Below are 20,054 nucleotides of genomic sequence, written 5' to 3'. Positions count from 1 at the left end.
ACAAAGGTGCCTTACCCTCACACTATTCTCCTATCAATCCACAAGTCTGGGAACAGCCAGAGTTTACACACCCAGCTTGCATCCTACAGAGCACATGGAAATGTTCTGGAGAAAACAATTTCCTAGGAATATTTCCTTTGCTCAGTTTGGCACTGCAGCACTCAGGAAAAAAAGGTACCACTGGAAGATGTGCCAGGCACATCCTTCATCCATTACACCACAGGCTGAACACAAAGAACCCAAGGTTATGTACCTAGAATAATAAAATGACCTTAACTCACATTAATTCTTTAACTATCATTCTTTAAATGATATTCTTCTTATCTCTAATCTTGTCATACAATCCAGCCAAAGAAAATAACAACCTATTTTATCAAGATAAATTTGCTATAGTATCATGCAACCCAATCATTTACATGTTTACTCATAAGCAAGGCCAACTGTGATCAATGAAGCTTACTCCCAAGTTAACCAAGCTAGCTTTAACATGGTGTTGCTCCCTTCCTAGCTGAGAAAATTGCTTCCTCATTCACTTCTCCCACAGCAGCAGCCACTCCCCACAGGGAGCAGATTAAGGCTGCAATCCAATACATGTCTACTCAGAAGTAAGCTCCGTTGGGTTACTCCCTGGTAAATGTGTACTGGATTACAGCCTACATTGTTAATAAGAGTGAGAAAGAGAATTTTATCTGGGCAGAGGTTGACAGAGAAGGGAAGACTTTGAATGATCCGTTGCTCATATAACTAATTGAGACAAGAAGCACCCATTTTCCTTCTGTGTTTGCAAATTTTAATGCTTTGCATTAAGAATACTTTCAGATACATGGGGGGAAGGAATCGGAGAGGGGGAAAGGTGGGAAGATCTCACCAACTTCTAAAGCTTCTTTTTTAAGAGTGAGAGAAAGGGCACAATTCTATATCCCTTTCAAATGCTTTGCAACTAATGTGCCCCTCCTCCTCGTCTAAAACCTGAAAGGATCCATCACCTCTGGGAGGAGGTGAAAAAACCCAAGAAGCAAGCACAACATCCAATTCCTTCCTAGGCTGGGTGATATGAAGCCAAAATAGTCATTCCTGGGGTCGCAACTGCCTTCCACCCTGTGTAAACTCCTTCTCTCACTTTCCGTCATCCTCGCCACATTCTCCCATGTAAACTCCTTATCTCAAGCGCCCTTCATGCCACCTCTCTCCCTCACACACACACACTGCACTGCTACATCTCTCCCCCCCCCGCTACCATCCTTACAGCGGAGGCCACAGCAATATCCTCTCCAGGAGTGCCAGCCCACGGAGGAGGAAGAGGAAGAGCCACACTGGAGGGCAAGAGACAGGCTGTAGGCTGGGGTGGGCAAATATCTGCTTAATTCTGACCCCCACCCCTGGAATTAAGCAGATTTTTTGCCAGTTTCTGCCGACAGCTTGTCTTTTGCCCCACGGTGTTGTACCTCCTCTTCCTTTTCCTCCTCCGCCTGCACGGAGAAGCTTTGCAGAAGCCTCTGCTGTATGGTTTGGCTAGGGAGCCCTCTCCCCTCCTGCCTCCTCCTTCATCCTGGTGTGTGTGTGGGTGGTGGACTGGAGGGGGCAAGCTGCAGAAAAAGTAAAGGGACCAAGTCCCGACACGTTCCCTCCTCCAAAGCACACCTGCTCTTTGGTTGCGGGTAACAGACAAAACTACAGCTGATGACAAGAAGCTAGTTAAATCTTGGACTGGCTTTTGGAACTATTCTGAGCTTTGACATGACAACATAGCAATAAATGGGATAAGAAAGCGGATGTGAGACATAGGCTGCAGCACTAAATGTAGCATCAAACTTGTGTTAACCACTTTCTACAGGGATTCCAGTATTTGCGTAGATTTAGGGCCGATTAAGTGCTTATTACAGTGCAAGACTCCAGCTTCTGCTCGGGATAAACAAACCAGCAACAAAGGGTGGGTGGAGAGTAGGGGAGGAGGGAAAAAAAGAAAGTAAAGCATCTGCCACAAGTAGAGGAATTTATGTACATGGGCTTTGGAAGAAGATGGATGGTGTGCACTTTGGTCACCAAACATCTTACCTCGTGGTTACCTGCCTGCTTGCCAGTGATCTGACCAAGCCTCTCTATCATCACCAGTGTGCTGGTTGAAGAATCTCTTTGTGAATATCTAGATCAAGAGGAACACACTGCATTCACAGCCTGCCTAGATGGTCCTGGGGAAAAACCAGTAGCAAAAGGGCACAGAGATCCAGCTGTATATTTAGCAGAGGCTGGTAAGGGATGGCTCACTTATTACCTGGACTATGTTTCTATTTAGATATGCCTCTTGCTTTAATTCCCAAGGCTCAAGGCAAACGTGTCCTTTATCATTGCAGCAAGACAAGACATCATTCCTATTCTGCAGAGAGAGGGCAAAGGCTAAGTGTACAGAATGGGCCCAAGGCCACCCAATCAAGCTCAAGTGAGATTTAAACCCAGGCTCATGTCCTGCATTATATTCACATTACCACCTGTGGAAAAAAGTATCTGTTTCCATTGTGATTAGCAGCACTGGTGGCTCAGCATGCTTAGCAGAAAGAATACTACAACATAGCATGTGTGCACTTCCCTTGATGTTGAAAAGAGGTAGGAATGCTGGTCCAAGATGGTAATCTAGTCACAACCTGCTCAACCAGAGTGCCAAGTGACAGCAGAAGGCGATGATGCGCACTACAGGGAAACACCCATTTACTGGTTTAGAGTGCTAGAATGCTCTAGCTCCAGATGCAAAGAGGAAACTGATCTCTTGAATGCAGCCATTTGCAGGTCTGTGCAAGTATTTACCATTCAACACACCACAAAATCTCAAGTTTAATAGGTTCTATGTTTGAAGCCGTAAAGCTGAACACTGTAGCTGTAACCTTATAATGGCTTGTAAGAAGATAGGAGATAAGGAAACAGGAAAGAAGAACATAGAAAGATTCTTTTTATTTTCTTCCAACCAACCAGATTTCATACCAGCTATGGATTTCTAAGTAGAACATTTCACCTCCTCCAAAACATGATTATCGAATGCATCTGTGTTTACACTCTGGGCTCTCCTGTCTGGATATTTTCCCCACCCACTCCTCCTCTTCCCTTTTAATAAGGGAACATTGTAGCAATGCAACGGCAAGTCATCAGGCTCTGCACTTCCCAGCACCATATCTAAGCTATAACAACTGCAGCTCTTTTACAAAAGAGAATTGATCTGGAGATACAAGTAAATTTGAACTGATGCTAGCATAGAGAAATTAGATACTATTCTTTATGATTCAAGTCATGCTTGCCAATAAATTCATTTGCCAACACATACTTGTATTAGTCATTTGTGACCAAGACACAGAACCCAGGATGGTGCTATGAAAACCAGTATTCCACATATCATAGAATCATAGAATAGTAGAGTTGGAAGGGGCCTATAAGGCCATCAAGTCCAACCCCCTGCTCACTGCAGGAATCCAAATCAAAGCATTCCCAACAGATGGCTGTCCAGCTGCCTCTTGAATGCCTCATACACACACTTTTTCACACTCCAGTTGTAAAAACCAGCCTGAGCATCCTACATCATAATTAACCCACATTAAAATATGTGAGGGTATATGTGAGGGTATATGTGGAGATGTGCTAGAATTCTGCCCAATTTGGATGTGGTACCAAATTTTCCATTAATTCGCTTATTCTCAATAGGTAAGGATCAGATTTTAACGTAGTGAATTTCTGCTGCTATTTTTGAAAATGGGACTTAAAAAAACCCCTCTGCCTCTAAAACATTGATTGTAAGAATGACAATTTATTGTTATTTCCTTTTAAAATATCTATATTAATATAGGTATTTTTCCAAACAAAAAAACCCACGGATCAGTAGAAGCAGTGGCTAGAGGATACAGAACAAACTTGAATTGATGCCAGCCTGTTAGGTCGACGGAATGCTTCCGAACCAGCACCGACCAGTGGATCCCATCCCTAATACACTCAAAGGTAAAAACTGACACATTGTACAATACCTGCATTCTATACATAAGCAAGAAGGACCACACTGCATATTTGTCCTGTTTGTTATTCCTGCTGTTTCTACTCTATTCTGTTTTAAGAGTTTATTCTCTTTTGTGCTGCTTCGTTTTCTTATTAGATTAGTTATTTTAAGACTGCCCATCTATGTCTGTTTAAAAGTCACTGCTTCTTAAACAAGATTTTAAATACAACAGTTTAAACATGTTTTAGCAATCCTGTTTTGAATCACAAACATGCTTTAGGCTGCAATCCTATACAGCTGGGAGTGCAGCATATTCAATTCAGTGATCTTTATTTCTGAGTAGGCAGATATAGGTTTGCACTGTTCAATAATTAAACTGTAAGGACAAATAAATTAGGCAAGCAAACCATGTGGAGTAGGGACTACTAATGCAAATGTGAGCAAGATGTAGTCCCCATATATAGTTATTTTCCCTGGTAGCTAAGGGATACGTGTTAAAATGTAAAGAGTCCTAGCGTGCATCCCCCCCCCCGATTTTATAGCTGCAGAGAGATGTTGGAGAACTGACAGGCTTAAATTCTCACCCTGAAGTAAGGTGAAAGAAGCAAAATAAATAAATAAATAAATAAAATCCCATTGGTTGTGCATGTAACCTTCTTTGATCTTTTGCCATTATTTCAGATTTCTTAACGGCTAACTTACGTTTCCTACATACAAAGGAAGGAGTTTCCAAAGAATAGTAAGCCCCAGCAACATCATTAACAATAGCTGGCACTTGTCGTAGTAATGAAAGGAATATGCAAATTATTCTAAGTGCATGCTATTAAAATATGCTGATACATTGCAGTCTTTTGCCTCATGATATATTACTGCTGTTTTCCTTACAACAGTTTACCCACCCCATTCAAATATCCTGACCAAGGAGCCAACACACACAGGATTCTACTCTCAACTGGGCCTTTCAAAAACTAGAAATCAGTTAGAAAAAACCAGAAGGCTACATTTTCAGCAGACTATTTAATCTTACCTTGTTTTTGTATAAAAATCCTAAGCAGTGGGTTTGCACTTGAAACAGCCTTGAAGAAGTTGTCATCATTATTAATAGGAAGAAGATCTCCATGTATATCAGCATAGCCAATCATTACCTCCATGTTGGATATATGGTGGATGTGAAGAATAAGCTTGTAGAAATCTTCAAATTTTCCTGGCTTGTAACGATCCAGAGAAAATCTTCGAAATTCTGCACCAAACTACAATCAAGGAAAACAGTGCAGATGAGAGGATGTCAGGGTTTTTAATGTGACAGAAGGTTTCAAATTTGACATTTGCTGTTCTTATTCTGAAGTAGAGTATGTGCTCTTCCAAACGGCAACATTATAATTGTACAGGATGTTAACATGACATAAGAATCTTTAAAGAACTTGAAGTTATTTCAAACATTGTGCTAAACCATGCTTTGCACTAGCTGTAGTTCAGAATCCAAACTATGGTTTGAACTTCTAAACTATAAGAAGCAAACCATGGTCCAAAGCTGCTTGTCAGCTTTTGTTTTCCATCCCCTTTGCACTCAGCTTCATAAGTCCAGTCCCATCTCCTCAGTACAGCAAATCTCTGGAGGCAGAGAGATGGCTGTAACTATGGTTTGTAAATTCAAAACATCACACCCAAACAGAGTTGGAACAAATCAACTTATCTCTCCTCCCCCCCCACCCAAAAAAGGAGAACTAATATTGTCAGAGTTGCTTTGGTTACAGCTGCTTTGTACATGTCAACCAAAATGCAATGCTTCTACTATTCCCTGTTACTGTATTTCATTATTTCAGCAAGTCTCTCTTTCAAGACCTCCCAGTTGTTCATTTTAAGTTAATCTTGCTTCATTTCCAACCACCTATTGGGAAACTCAGGAGGCCACTCTGCAAGGTCAGCTTCCTTCAGGTAAAAGCACACTGCCTTTGTAAAAACCTGTTTACGAGATTTGGAAGAACTCTGGCTCTGCAGTTGTTGATAACAATCTCCAAAGAGATAGATTCTCAGTGTTGAAGAGGCTTTAGTCTCCCATGTCCCCTGATGACCATAAAACACTCCAGAAAGAACCATCAAGCCCACATCATCTTCTCTCCATTATCTTCAGACAAACTCTGTCCAAGATCTGTGAAGAAAGTGATCACTATCGCTGCTCCTCTTTACTTCGCCTTACACCAGGATGGAGAACCTCTGGCTGATGGGCCAGACTTGGCCCACTATGGATTCATATTTGGCCCGCAAGGCCATCTTCCTCAAACTTGCCCCACACTTGTTGTCATAGGTAATGTCAGGTATGGGACAGGCAGAGATGAAACTACCAATGCACAATCAGGAGCCTTAGAGTGCACTCCCCACTGTTTACTGGCAATGAAAACCAGGGTTTGACTCGATCATCCATCAGCTAATGAGTGGTAAAGCCAAAGCCTACTGGATTGGCTGAGAGAGGCAGTTCATGTAGCCTATGCCAACAGAAAAGCACTTTCAATGTACAAAGCTACTTGAAAGCATCCAATGACATCAGGTGACTGACAGGTGGGAAGCCCCACCCACCTGTCACATTTGGTCTGTGAGGCTAGGACCGGAAAAGGAGCTGGTCTGCAGAGCCAAAAAGATTCCCCACCCCTTCCTTACATCCTCATTCTAAGCACATTGGAAATCAGTTCCACTGAAGTCAATGGGTAACATTCAAGAAACAACATTACACAGTTTCTCTAAACAATGGCCACACAATCAATGCAGATTCAGAACACACCAGGTCAAGTTAATGACGGGAAGACTGGGTGGAATTACTGTATTAAATTGTTATTAACACTAATTTCAGTTCAGGCAGTTTAATATTGGGGTAGCATCAAGAGACTTGCATAAAACTCCACAAATATCATTTCTATGTTATTTGCCTTAACAAAACTGTTAGCAGGGAATAAGTGCCCTCAACTCATTGCAGGAGGAGGCCTCTACATGCAAATTAAGAGGTGTCAAGTATGAGAAGCCAAATGTTACAAAGTGAACAAGTAATTCACAAAGTCAGAACTGGAGAAGTATCCTACAGTCTTCAGTTGCCAAACACTCCAATTTAAGTTAAGGACCACACACACAAAAAAACCCAACTGTGGGGAGGCAGTAAGAGGAAAAAGATTTGATGAAATAGTGCCAGTCTGAACACTGTAGATGAAGTGCAGTGCTGAATATAGAATCAAGATGAGCTCCTGGAGAGAAGAAAGCAGTCAAGCTTCCCACAACCATTAAAGCAGATGGGTTGTGTATGTGTAGACAACAGTGTCAAAGAAAAGCAATCCAGAGCACAGTTAATGGGTTCAGAGGCTGAACCCCAGTAAATTGACTTTTGCATTTTAAGCTATTTTGAAGATTCTACTTTGTAACATTTATAAGTGTAATTAAGAGCTTGCACTTAGCCTTTGGAGTCTTTTGTCACTCAATTACTAAAAGAACCAACTCTTATTAGATAAAATTAGACTCATACAATACATTTCCTAACATGAGCAATGAAAGTTTTTTAAAAAAAATTAGCTCTTCCTGTCTGAAGGTTTCTATGATTTTTTTTTAAAAAAGAGTTCTGTACAACCTGGAAGTTTGCTTAAAATTCTAACGCAACTTGATTAAGTAATAAAAACTTAACATGAACCTCATTCTCTTGGGCAAACACAACAGTACCCCTCCATAAGAAATTAAGAAGTCAGATCATCTGATAGTGATAGCCAGAGGTTTGCATACAAATGCACATGTGAGGTCACAGATACCCTTTATACAACTTGCCATTGAGAATAAGCAAAACTGTGACAGAAAGATCCCATTTGGCTTGAATCATTTTCACATAACCTGCAAGCAAAAAAAGGACTCAACAGCCTGTAAGCAATCTGTCAGACCCCTACTCAGGGTCTGGTCTCATAACGGATCTCTCACACTGCCCCCAGCACAGGTCTCTCACGATCCCACTATTAGGTGCCACCACCTGACACTCTGTAATGCAATACTGCCCTGAGACTGTGCCTTAGTCTCCTCCACAGATTGCTACGTAGTGTCTAGGACCTAGGAGCACTTACAGGCCGCCGCCACCACCCTGTATCTTTCTGCCTTTAACGCTTACAGCCCTGGGTTGTTTTGGATACCTGCTGCTGTTACACTATCCCTTCACCGCTGCCACCATTGACACTGTTCCCAGCTTTGGTATTGCTCTGCCCACCCTTCTGGTCTGTAATATCCCAGTCAAGGATCAGGCATGTTGTTAAACCAAAACTATGTATTTATTAACAAGGAATAAACAAGATTACTTTAAGTTCAGTCAACATGCGTGTGGTTACATATAAGTTTTCTCTTTATATATCTTAGTCCTAAAACCTGCCTCACTACCCACCTTTACACAAATCCACCCCTACAAAACCCAGAACCAACAACCAACCAACCAACCACTCTCCAGCTGTCATTCTCTCATTTATACCTTCCATCACCCAGATGCTCAGCCAATCACAACTCAGCATTGCTCAACATTCCAACCCATGTACTCCCCCCTCTCACTCACTCTACTTACCACATTTACGCTACAAAACTGACACTTACTATAATTACTGTACATTTATAGGGGCATCACACCATCCCTGCCTTCAGGCCACATAGTTTTGATTTAACGGTTCCCAACTGTTTAACTTATTTTTAAAAGTTATTTCCATCCCCCCTCTTCCCTAATTAAAGGCTGGTGAGCAGCAATGATATATTACTCAGCACCACATTGGGCAGAGGAAACAGAATACTTCATAGTTGGTATTGATCTCTAAAGGCCTTTTTCAGACCATCTTCTTCATTGCTTTGAATTTTCCCAACACTAGAGTGCTAAACGTTTTTTGAAGAGTGGGTGTTTGCCTATCACACAGACTACACTAAGACAGCAGCCAGAACAATCCTTCGTTATGAGACCCTAATCTACTTATTAGAGCAGTTTTTGAACAATGAAGTATAGTAATCTATTTTGACCTACTTGCCTAATACAAACATCGTAACTGACATTGCAAAGCTAAAGCAAGAAAAGGAAGGGCAAAAGGAGGTTGAAGATAATTTAGGCTGACAGCACCACAAACAGTGACAAACAAAATAGTATTACACATGCTTGCTTTTCAAACAATGGACCTTCATTCTAAGAATCTCCTGAATATTAGTCACCGTCTGGTCAATTTGCAGTCACAAGCAGCAAAAGATATCCAAGGACAACCCATCCTAACACAACAGGAGTTCTCATCTGTTCCCATACTACAATCAATGTCAAGAATAATAAAAAGGGTCAGCAAGAATGTACAAAGGCAAATGTTCTATGGAAGTTCATGCAATAAAAATAGCATTTATATATAATGAATGAAGACTGACTTTGATCTAGTGCTATACAGTATGTCAATCTGTACATGCAAATAATTCTAATTATCTAACTTTTTAAAAAAAGATTTACGAAGTTAAAACTTTGGTACTAACTTAGAGAATTGGTCAGTAAGTGTTAAGATCAGAATGCTCTATTTTGTCAATGAGAGTAGGCAGTGATGGAAATGTTTTTTTCTTTTGAAGGCTGCTTTCCCTCAAAGGTAAATTGTTGGGCGCTGCATGCTGGCAGTGGATTGGGGTTCAAAGCCAGCAGCAGGCAGGATATTCAGCTTCAGCTTAAGTTGCCTGACTCTGCAAATACTGAATCCATGACTAATAGTCACCTTTTTTGAAGTAATAATGTAAAATCAAGGACCATCAAGACCTTCTGAATAACTGATTGATGGAGAGCAGTCCTGACAGAATTGTACACTTTATATTTTCATATAATCCCAAAAGGTTGGGAATGGGAAATACTATTGTTCCAAACTTTAAGGCATGTGTGTGATTAAAAATTATCTCAGAAATTACAAGCTAATAAGTCTGCTAAATAGTGTCTTGAAATTGTATACGTGCTTCCTTCTGAAAAAGCAGGCTGATGAAATAATATTATCTCAGAGAAACAGGCAGGCTTTAGGCAAAGGTCTTTGTATTTGGCCATTTAATTGTCAAACATGCCAAGGGGCCAAATAGCTTTATGAAAACTTCATGGATTTCATGGTGGCTTTTGACAGAGTGGACCAAAAATAGATTTATGGTTTAAACAGTGAAATACAATCCCTACATGGATTCTGCAGTGGGCTTACTGGAGACGTCTAGTTGGCCATTGTGGGAAACAGGATGCTGTTTTAGAAGGACCCATGATCTAATCCAGGAGGACTGTTATGTAATGAGAGCACAGGGAACAAGGGCCAGCTTTCTGGAGAAATCTCTCCAGTCAGAGTGTATGACATGGCTATCCGACAGACATATTTCTATTCAACTGACATTAGAAGCACACTCAGAATTACAATGTGCAGAACATTTTCAGGCTGTGGTTCTGTTATATGAAGCATCCATATTTACTTTGGCAGATGATGTGCTTTTGTCATTATGTACAGAAAGTTGGTTTACGACAACTCCACAGAAATTATGACATGGTCTGCCAAAAGGAACAGCTAAATGCCAATTATACTAAAACTGAGTTATTTCTGGAGGTTATGCTGTGCACCACAAATGGCCGTGCAATGGTCAGGAGCTGGAGCAAGTTGGGAGCTTCCATTTTCTGGGTGACTGGTTTTGAGAAATGATGTCTTTAGAATGCTCACCTAACTGCAGCAAACGGTAAATGTTTCTCAGTCCACTACAGACAATATTAGGGCTTGTGATAGCTGTGAAAGGGGGAAACTGAATATCACCTGCACTGAAAGTATATTCAGTACTCCCTTAAACCTTCTGGAGCCGAGATAAGGGAACTGGATATTAACTGGCTTGGAACTCTGTAACACACATTTTAAAGATCCCTCCTAGGACTACCTTCGGGAATCCTGGCAACATATATTAAGGGCTGAAGTTGATGTTTATGTCAATAAAGCCCATGTTCTCACAGCTGTTTCCAATATTATTTCAAACTATGTAAAGCAGGGGAGAGGCTCTCAAAACAGTCCTCTCTGGGAAACATGAAAACTGCTGCATGCTTTACGAGAATAAATGTGGTCACTTCACATGGACCTACAGAGCTTAAAGAGCTGAGGCCTTGTGTAGTCACTGAAATTAACTGTGGGAAAAGCCTGCCAGGAGTTTATGGAATTGATACAGAATTCACAACTCTCTCCATACTTGTTTTATTTTAAAAAATGTAACACATATTGGGGAAAATTACTTCTGCAGGTCAAATCAAGCTCCCTGTGTAAAGTCTTTTTGGCATGAGGAGACTAAACTATGCCATCTCAAAATCCCAACACAGAAGTGTTGGTGCATCTGGAAGATTCCATAGTAGAAAGTTTATGCCATTATGTACTGTACAGCAAGATTTATGTTGGACTAATTCAATAAATTAATCTTGAATTTATTAACACTTGCCAGTCAGTAGCTATTATTAAAAAGATGCAAGGGTTACAAGCAAAAACAACATATAAAATATCTCCCTCATGTCAGAGGAGAATATACTAATTCAGACCAAATTAGTCATCTATTCAGTGTTGAAGAGGCCTACCAGAGCATATGGTAGGAATCTGTCCACGCCAAGTGTAGAATCAACAAGCTTGAAAGAGAACATAAATTGACCATAACTCTTCGGCAGTACACAAATGTTTATAGGCAGACAAGCCCTATAGCGTATATATCCTGTCACAAAGTACACTTTTTAGTAGAAATCACTTAGATACCAGAAGATACCTCTGACATCTATCCTCAACAGCAATCAATGCACCATCTTAGAAAAGAAAACCTGTACACACTTATAAGATGCAGCTGTTTCTATAATTGATTTCATCAATCATATCACAGGAGTGCTTACTGTAACAAAACTGGGGCTGCTTTCAGACATGGGGTTTATTGCATTAATTTAATGGATTAAAATGGTAGTGCTTCTGTCCCAATTTCTAAAATTCCTTTCATACTGCAGTATCAGTTGCGTTAAGCAACAGTAGCTTTTTCAGCCGATACACTGGCGTTTCACGCAAATACCTTTCACATGGCTGCAATGAACTGTGTCATTTTAGTCCCTCATATGTTATACACATGTGCACTGTAGTTCCCCACTGTGTAGGAAGTCTAAGATCTCATCCCATTGCCATGCAGCCCCTCTGTCTTTAGCACTGCATGCTGGGATGCCTGTCAGGTGAGTGGCTGCAGCTAGCGAAAAACTCCAGTGATTTTCCAGGTTCCCACGCTTGCAAACGGATTGTTTCTGGTATCATTTATTCAAAAAAATCAGCACTAAATTTGCATTATATTCCACTACAATTCCAGAACTAGCTTGTACGTAGTGTGAAAGATCAAATATAATGTGCAAATTACCAAGTAAGAAATCATCAGAATAACGGAATAAAGTTTAGTGTGAAAGCAGCCTGGGTGGCCAAGATAAAAAAAAAAGGTGTAGTACATGACTAAAACTTCTGAAAGCTGCAACTTGAGCATTCAGTTTTGCTCATGCAACTGTTGTTTAGACAATTCTACAGCAATCCATAAACCTAAGAAATGCAGAACTGAAGTTAAGTGACTGAAACCTGGCGCTTTACCTTCATTTAAGCACATCAGCAATATAACTATATAAGACAATATGATTTGTACTTTAAGTCTGGATACCCTCCCATAAGTTTTCAAGAATCAATTGATTCTTGCTATTTTTTAAATGTTACAGGGCTTTTTAATGGAGTTTCATCAGTTACCAATGGAATGATTTTGATCTGGGAAAAATTCTAAGGTATGACAAAGTTCAGTTTTACACACACCACTAGCCAAAGATTTCATATTTCTGGCAGCACATCATGATAAAACACTGACAACTCAAAAAAATAAGAAGTATCTGTCTAGTTGTAGGGGGGAAACATTGTTAAAAGTATTGCTATCTATTAATCCTGACACTGCACAAGCTTTAAAAGGCAATGGCAGTTGCCCAAACTTTTAAATAGTACAGCCGCTAAAGACTTATTTGGATTTGAATTCTTAGACTACTGTGGTTGAGAATGTTTTATTTTACTCTTTCAAAAAGGAAGAAGTTTCAATTACTAAAAGTTCAAGAAAGTATACTGCTGAGTTCTCTGCAGAGAAGTAATACAGGCTGAGTGAGGAGAGACACAATGGTATCTTCTGCATGATAACGGTTCCAAAATTAGGGTATAAATTAGCATGCTGTACTAGTATATCCACAGTCATACATTATCAAGGAAGACAAGCCACAAGCCGTTTCAATGCTGCTCCACTTTAGTGATTGTTGTTCATAGGGAAGAACTGCCAAAAGACTAATTGACTTCAGCATGTGTCAGAAATCCAAACTACTGCAGAGAGCCAACAATATCCACAGTTTAAACCAGAACAATCGAGACACTGTTGCATGGAAGACTTTCCACCACAGAGACCAGCTTCACACATTGCATTAATGGTCCCACAGAGTAATCCAGGGACAAAGCCACTAGGGATGCTTGAGGAATTGGGTCTTTGCAAATTCCCAATTGAACTGACCCTATCTGCACCTCATGTACTAATGTGTAGATTAGAACTTAGTTATCCCGCAAATAGTCCAATGCGGTTCTCTTAAAAAAATATTAAAAATACATTTAATTTTTCATGCAGATTATAAACTATCACAAATGAATGTAGGAATAGGATAAATGTATAGGAAACACATGCTAAAGTGACACAGACCAAAAGGAGACTGATTTGTCTGTACCTGACAGGCCCCATGTGCACTATACATTTAAAACAGTACCATACCCCTTTAAACAGTCATGGCTTCCCCCAAAGAATCCTGAGAACTGTCGTTTGTTAAGGGTGCTGAGAGTTGTTAGGAGACCTCTATTCATTTCAGATTGTCAGTCATCTCAAAACAACAAACAACTTGTTAAATCAAAAACAAAACTAGCAAAACAGGCAAGGATGTGGCAATATCCCATTACACCTAAACATGATGAAAGGCTATTCTGTCACAAGGTTGATACACTTAAAAGGCTAGCTTTACAAGTACACCTAACAATTTATTCTTATAAATGCATTTTTAAAGGGCTTTGATTTTTCAGGAGAACCTCCAAATGGAAACCTACCTGGGTAAAGCCCAATGCAAATTTTATGAGACCCTTCCATTCTGCCCATTTCAACACCCATTCCAGCAAGGTTTGCCAAAAGATACAATGACAAAGAAAGGAGCAGGGTGTGTGAAAAATATTGTATTCAGTTCTTAGTTTCTACAGGCACTGCTTAAATCTTGCCTACTTTCACAATTCCCTTACTGGGTCAACCAATGTCCAACTAGCTCAATATTTCATCTACAATAGTAGCCAAATTCCAGTGCCTCAGAGCATGACAATTCACCATATGAACCCAACAGTGCATCTCATGTGGTGTTCACAGGAGCTTCACTGATGTGTCACTAGACTACAAAGCAATAGATGCTTGAAAGGTTGCTGCATTAAATCAACATTTGAAAAAGAGACACACCAACTAGCATTTCAACATCCTTACAGCTAAACTACATGTTCCAAATTGGATTTTAACTGAAGCCCAGCTTGCAAGGTTCACAAAATAATGCGTGTCCTTTAAGGCCAAATGACACATTACATGCAATATATGTAACTGCAGACTGGTGGCTCTTTTTGAAGAGGAAAAACAGCTTCTGGAGAGAAAAGTGTGGAAAAGTAGAGAATGGGAAAGAAGTGCTCAACCCTTTCCCTACTCCAAGTCCCCCCCCCAAGCGGTTTTTGCTGCTGCAGATGTCAAATGCATGTTTGTGTACACTAAGACCTTACGAGGGCAATCTGGAGAAAGGAAATGGTGGGCATAGAAAGGGTTAAACAGGCCCTTCTCCCTCCAGATAATCTCTTCCAGAGTTGTTTATATCTCTTAAAGAGGGGGCCATCAGGCAACAGTTACCTGTATTTGCATGTAACAGTGGGGGTATTCACACACTCTACCCGGGTACAAACCCTCCATACCTGGGTTCAGCTGCTCTTGAGAAAGAGTCTGCACGTGGTGATTTCTCAAATCACCACAAGTACTGGTCCCCTGAAGAAAGAGGTCTTTTGTTCATGGGTTGACTCTCCCTGCAAGCTGTTCATGTGGAGCTGATTGTGAGAAATTCATTTTCCTCCCCAGGGAGAGCCTGAGGTTTTGTTCTAGCACCAGGTGCCGCCAATCAAAAATGAGCTCAAGGAAACAGCAATTGCTGGAGCCATGCAGCAGGAATGAGGAATAAGGCTAAAATGGAGGCAAGGGCAAGAAAGAGGGAAAGGAGACCAGCCTGAAGCAGAACTTCTGTGTGCTGGCAGCAAATGAGCTTGAGGGAGGGAAGGAAGGAAGCAAAAAAAAGGGGGGAGCTTTGGAGGACTCACACTGCAATTTTTAAAAAGTCTACTCAGAAGTAAGTCCCACTGAGTTCAGTGGGACTTACTCCAGGTAAGTGGAGTTTGCTGTTGTTATGTGCCTCCAAGTTGATTACGATTTATGGCGCCACTATGAATCATTTTTGGATATATTCATAGGGTTTTCATGGTAAGAGGTATTCAAAGGTAGTTTACCATTGCCTTCCTCTAAGCCTATGGCACCCGGTATTCCCAGGCAGTCTCCCATCCAAGTACTAACCATGCCTGACCCTGCTTAGCTTCCAAGATCAGATGAGATCAGGCGTGTTCAGGGTGGTATGGCCGTAGGCTAAGTGGAGTTAGGAGTGCCTAAAAACATGAGATGTGTTTTACTGTAAACCGCCCAGAGAGCTTCGGCTATGGGATGGTATATAGGTACAATAAATAAATAAATAAATAATGAGAGACTCTGTCAGGGAAGCTAGGGCTAGGAATGGATTGTCTAAATTGTTAATTCTAAAATATTAAGTTTTACAAACTTAAATGGAGTTCAAGCTTCTTGTGGTCTCAGACAAGGGAAAATTGCTATTCTGAGAGAAGGCAAAAAGAGGCAGGGAAGCAGGAACCTAGTGGGGAAGAACTTCTGAGGGCTCACACTAATTCTCAAAATGTCTACTCAGAAGTCCCACTTCCTTCAGTGGGGCTTACTCACAGGTAGCGAAGTTAGGACTGCCTAAAAAAAGAGTGCTCCCTGTCAGGCAAGCTAGAGTTAGGCATGGACTGTCTAAATTCAACTGTGTCACTAGCCGGGTGCGGGGAGTGCAGACCGTACCAGGGTGACACCATGAGAGGGGGGTGACACCCAGAGCTGCCCCGCCCCTAGGCACCCTAGGTCTGGTATGGGAGGAGGTCCATGGGTGTGACACCATGAGTTACCGCACCGGGTGACACCAACCCTAGTGACGCCACTGTCTAAATTGTTAGTTTTTTATTTTTTTAAAGTTTGGTTTATATTCACAATGCAATCCCAACCATGCCCACAATAAAGTAAATCCCATTCCATTCAATGGGAATTACTCCCAGGTAAGGAGGGTTAGGATTCCAGCCCCATAGAAGAAACAGTTTGGGGGGGCAGAGAAAAACAGGAGAGTTTATCTATGTCTCTGCTCACAGTACAATCCTAGCCATGTTTACTCAGAAGTAAGTCCCACTGAGCTCAATGGAACTTACTCTCAGGTAAGTGGGGTTGGGATAGGATTGCAGCATCACTTTGAGGGGAATGTAGGAAGAGATTTAGAATATTTATAAAGTCTGTTAAATTTCAATGTGTTGTCATGCGACTCTTGTTGCTTGTTATGGAGTAGTACAGCTACTCTTCAGGATTGTGCCACAAATAGATTCCAAAAAGTCTGCTTTAAACTTGCTCCAAATCCCTGTGGCATGTAATGAATAATAGCTACAGTCACAACTGCAATAATAAAATAACTTAATGGCTAGGTAACACATTGCTCAAAAATGATAATCAATACTTTGAGTAATAGTTATCCCTTGTGCCTTAACAACAATCCCAAGCAGATTTACTCAAAAGTAACTTTCACTGTTCAGTGGTGCTTACTCTCAAGTAAATGTGCATAGGATTGCAGCCTTAATTTTATTTAATGCCTTGTTTCCTTTATATTTCAACTTTCCTGCATACACGGTTTTGCACCTCCCCCATATATCCTCCGAATAACCCTATGAAGTCGTTTAGGCTGAGACGGTAACTAGCCCAAAAGTCACCCACTCAGTTTCATGGCTGAATGAGGATTTGAACCCAAGTCTCCCAGGCCCTAGCCCAAAAGTCTTATCACTGCACTGCACTGGCTTTTGCAGAACCTGCACACTACAGTACCTCTATTATCAGAAATGAGATCAGCTAACAGTTTTTCCACACATAGATCTATCCCTAGTTTCTGCAAGCACTTAATTTCAATTGTCAAGTTTCCAGACAGGTGTGTGTCCTTTTGTTGGTATTGTTAAACAACTGGAAGCCAGAAGCTCTTGCCAATTGACTACAAATCTCCCAGGGATCTACCAATAGATCACAATCTACCTTCTGGCCACCCCTGCACTAAATCATTTGTATGGACACAGGCCTACCTTACAGGGTTGTTGTAGCATGGTTCAAAGGAGTGCTTACAAGAATGAAACAATGGTAAGACTTCAAAACATTGCCAAAGAAGGCATTCTCAAAAAAGCAGTGTCACCTTTCTACTGTGTACCCAGAAACCGAGAAGAAAACAATTGTGGATTTGCTTATCTCTGTGCAGCTCTCACCTTCTGCATCAAATGTCATGCATCAAAATTAGACACACCTGATGGCCAAACACATGATAATGGCTCCCTCCATTAGAAACTGCTACTAAAAGCAGCTGCATCACATGATTTTATGGTAACACAAACCTTCCCTGTAGATTGTAATACTCTAGATCAGGATGTTAGACTTTAGCTTTTTGGTTGGTAGGTAGAACTCTGGAACTCCCTCCCATACGATCTTCGCCATGCCCCTTCCCTGAATATATTTCGCCGGGCATTAAAAACTTGGCTTTTTGGACAGGCCTTCAGGAATTCTGGGGAGGGCTAATTTTTTTTTGGATATTTTATTATCTATTGATCGCCCTAACTGATTTCATGCTGCTATGATTAATGATCGTACTGATTTTATTGTATTTTATCTGTATTGTATTGTAATTTACTGAATTTTAGTTTGTACGTCGCCTAGAGTGGCTTCGGCCAGATAGGCGACACAAAAATTAAATTTATTATTATTATTATTAGGTTACTACTACTTACTACTACTACTACTACTACTACTACTACTACTACAACAAAACCCAAGATCCACCAGCCAGAGGAAGCCACAAAATATGTACACTTAGAATTAAGTAATTCTTACCTCAGGGATTTGTTTTTAAGAATAACAAGCAATGAAAAATTCAGTATTTTAATATCTATAATTATGATAGTTACAGAAGTTGGTATTTTTAAAAAGTTGGTGCTTTAATTTTAAAGCTTAAGAATTTGCAGAAAAAATGAAAAGAGTAAAATTACATTCCCCTCTCTGCCAGAACTCTTTCTACTGAAGGTAAGCCTTAAAAGGAAACAGTTTCAGGAAGTGTATCAGACCTAGCATGCCTGCCTTGTTGCCAGTAAAAGGGAATTGCTTCAATGGCGCATTTAGTAAGTGTCACTGAAGCCATTTTATTTTCCTGGCAGCAAATGAACGGAGATTGTACACTCATTGAATGTTACATGTGAGTAACTATATGAGTGTACAGCTCAATTACTTGTGTACCCAGGTACACAGACTGTACACTCATTGAATGTAACGGGTGAACAGGGCCACTGCCACCGAGTCAAAAGGAATGCCCATTGCTTTGTGAATCTTGCAAATTTCAGTATACAGGATTTTTTCTTAAAATAGAATGATGCTTATAAATCCAAAAAGTACTAAACCAAGAATCTATTAAAGATTTTGTTGGTGGGCCATTTTAAGAAGCATGTAAATGGCTACACTGGCTTCCTTTTTGCCATTCTATACCTTTCCTAGAAGGCTATAAAATATCTAGAATGGGGCAGGGGGATAACTAAAAATGTAATGCTATCACTGAAAACTTATAAAGGCATTTCAAGGTTTCTCTGTTGGCTTTGTTTTAGCAATACAAAACAAAAGCCATCTCCAACTGCAAGGTTTTAAAATCTACAACAATGCACTTTTTTTAAAAAAAGTATTGTTTTAAAATGCCATGCACAGGGATGGAAGATCCCTTTTTTAAGACAAATCACCTGTAGCCAGGGATAATTTCTCACTTGAAAGAGACTGCTGCTACCAGTTTAGCAGTGCGATAATGACTAACCACTGGAAGTACATAGATGTGCCTGAAGCTGGTGTGGGAGTTGAAAAAAACAAAAACAAAAAAATCCATCTCTTTATGAGTTGTAACACATGCACATCAGCATTAGACTAAAAAGGTTGAAGACATGACTAAACACTATTAGCAAACTAGATCTTCCAGATTTTCAGGGTGTTGTGTGTTGGCCCCACAGAATAAAAGAATAAAAAAAGGTGGAGACAAAATCTTTCATTGAAGTTGTTAGTGGAGATGCCAGAACTATTCTTGATTGGTTGAATTTAAACAACTCTTCAAGCTACAGTAGAATGGTCAGACTAGATAAACACAGGTCAACTATAATAAAGCAACCCAACCTTTATCATCACAGGAAGGCACAAAAATACAGGATACATTGCTTTATGAAAAATTAGGAGCAGCAGTACTGACTAGGAATACAGGAAGCTGCCTTATACTGAATCAGATCTGAATTGGTCCATCTAGCTCAGTCCTGTCTACACTGACTGGCAGTGGCTCCCCAGGGTTTCAGGAAGGAGTCTCTCCCAGCCCTACCCGAAGATGCGGGGATTAAACCTGAGACCTCTGCATGCAAGGCAGATGCTATGAACTAGGAAACATAGAACCTTACGATGCATGTTTTTCCTTGACCTAAAGGTAAAGGTAAAGGTGTCCCCGCACTTATAGTGCGAGTCGTTTCCGACTCTTAGGGTGACATCTTGCGACGTTTACAAGGCAGACCGTATATATGGGGTGGGATTGCCAGTTCCTTCTCCAGTCTTTCTTTACCCCCCAGCATATGCCAGGTACTCATTT

At 40.6% G+C, this 20,054-nt stretch overlaps 1 protein-coding gene and 1 pseudogene across 1 annotated transcript in view; both read right to left on the bottom strand.

The window, feature by feature from the left end:
• Positions 1-20,054, bottom strand: part of PARD6G (par-6 family cell polarity regulator gamma) — a 121,654-nt gene that overhangs the window by 85,767 nt on the left and 15,833 nt on the right. The window contains exon 2 of the mRNA XM_061593603.1: positions 4,998-5,220. Within this exon, the coding sequence (XP_061449587.1) occupies positions 4,998-5,220 (223 nt within the window). The remainder of the gene's footprint in view (positions 1-4,997; positions 5,221-20,054) is intronic.
• Positions 15,583-15,701, bottom strand: LOC133375715 (5S ribosomal RNA; annotated as a pseudogene).

The sequence above is a fragment of the Rhineura floridana genome, chromosome 1 (genome assembly GCF_030035675.1).
Source record: "Rhineura floridana isolate rRhiFlo1 chromosome 1, rRhiFlo1.hap2, whole genome shotgun sequence".
Lineage (NCBI taxonomy): Eukaryota > Metazoa > Chordata > Lepidosauria > Squamata > Rhineuridae > Rhineura > Rhineura floridana.
Note: the sequence above shows the minus strand (reverse complement) of the source record. Positions and strands in the feature narration are given on the sequence as shown.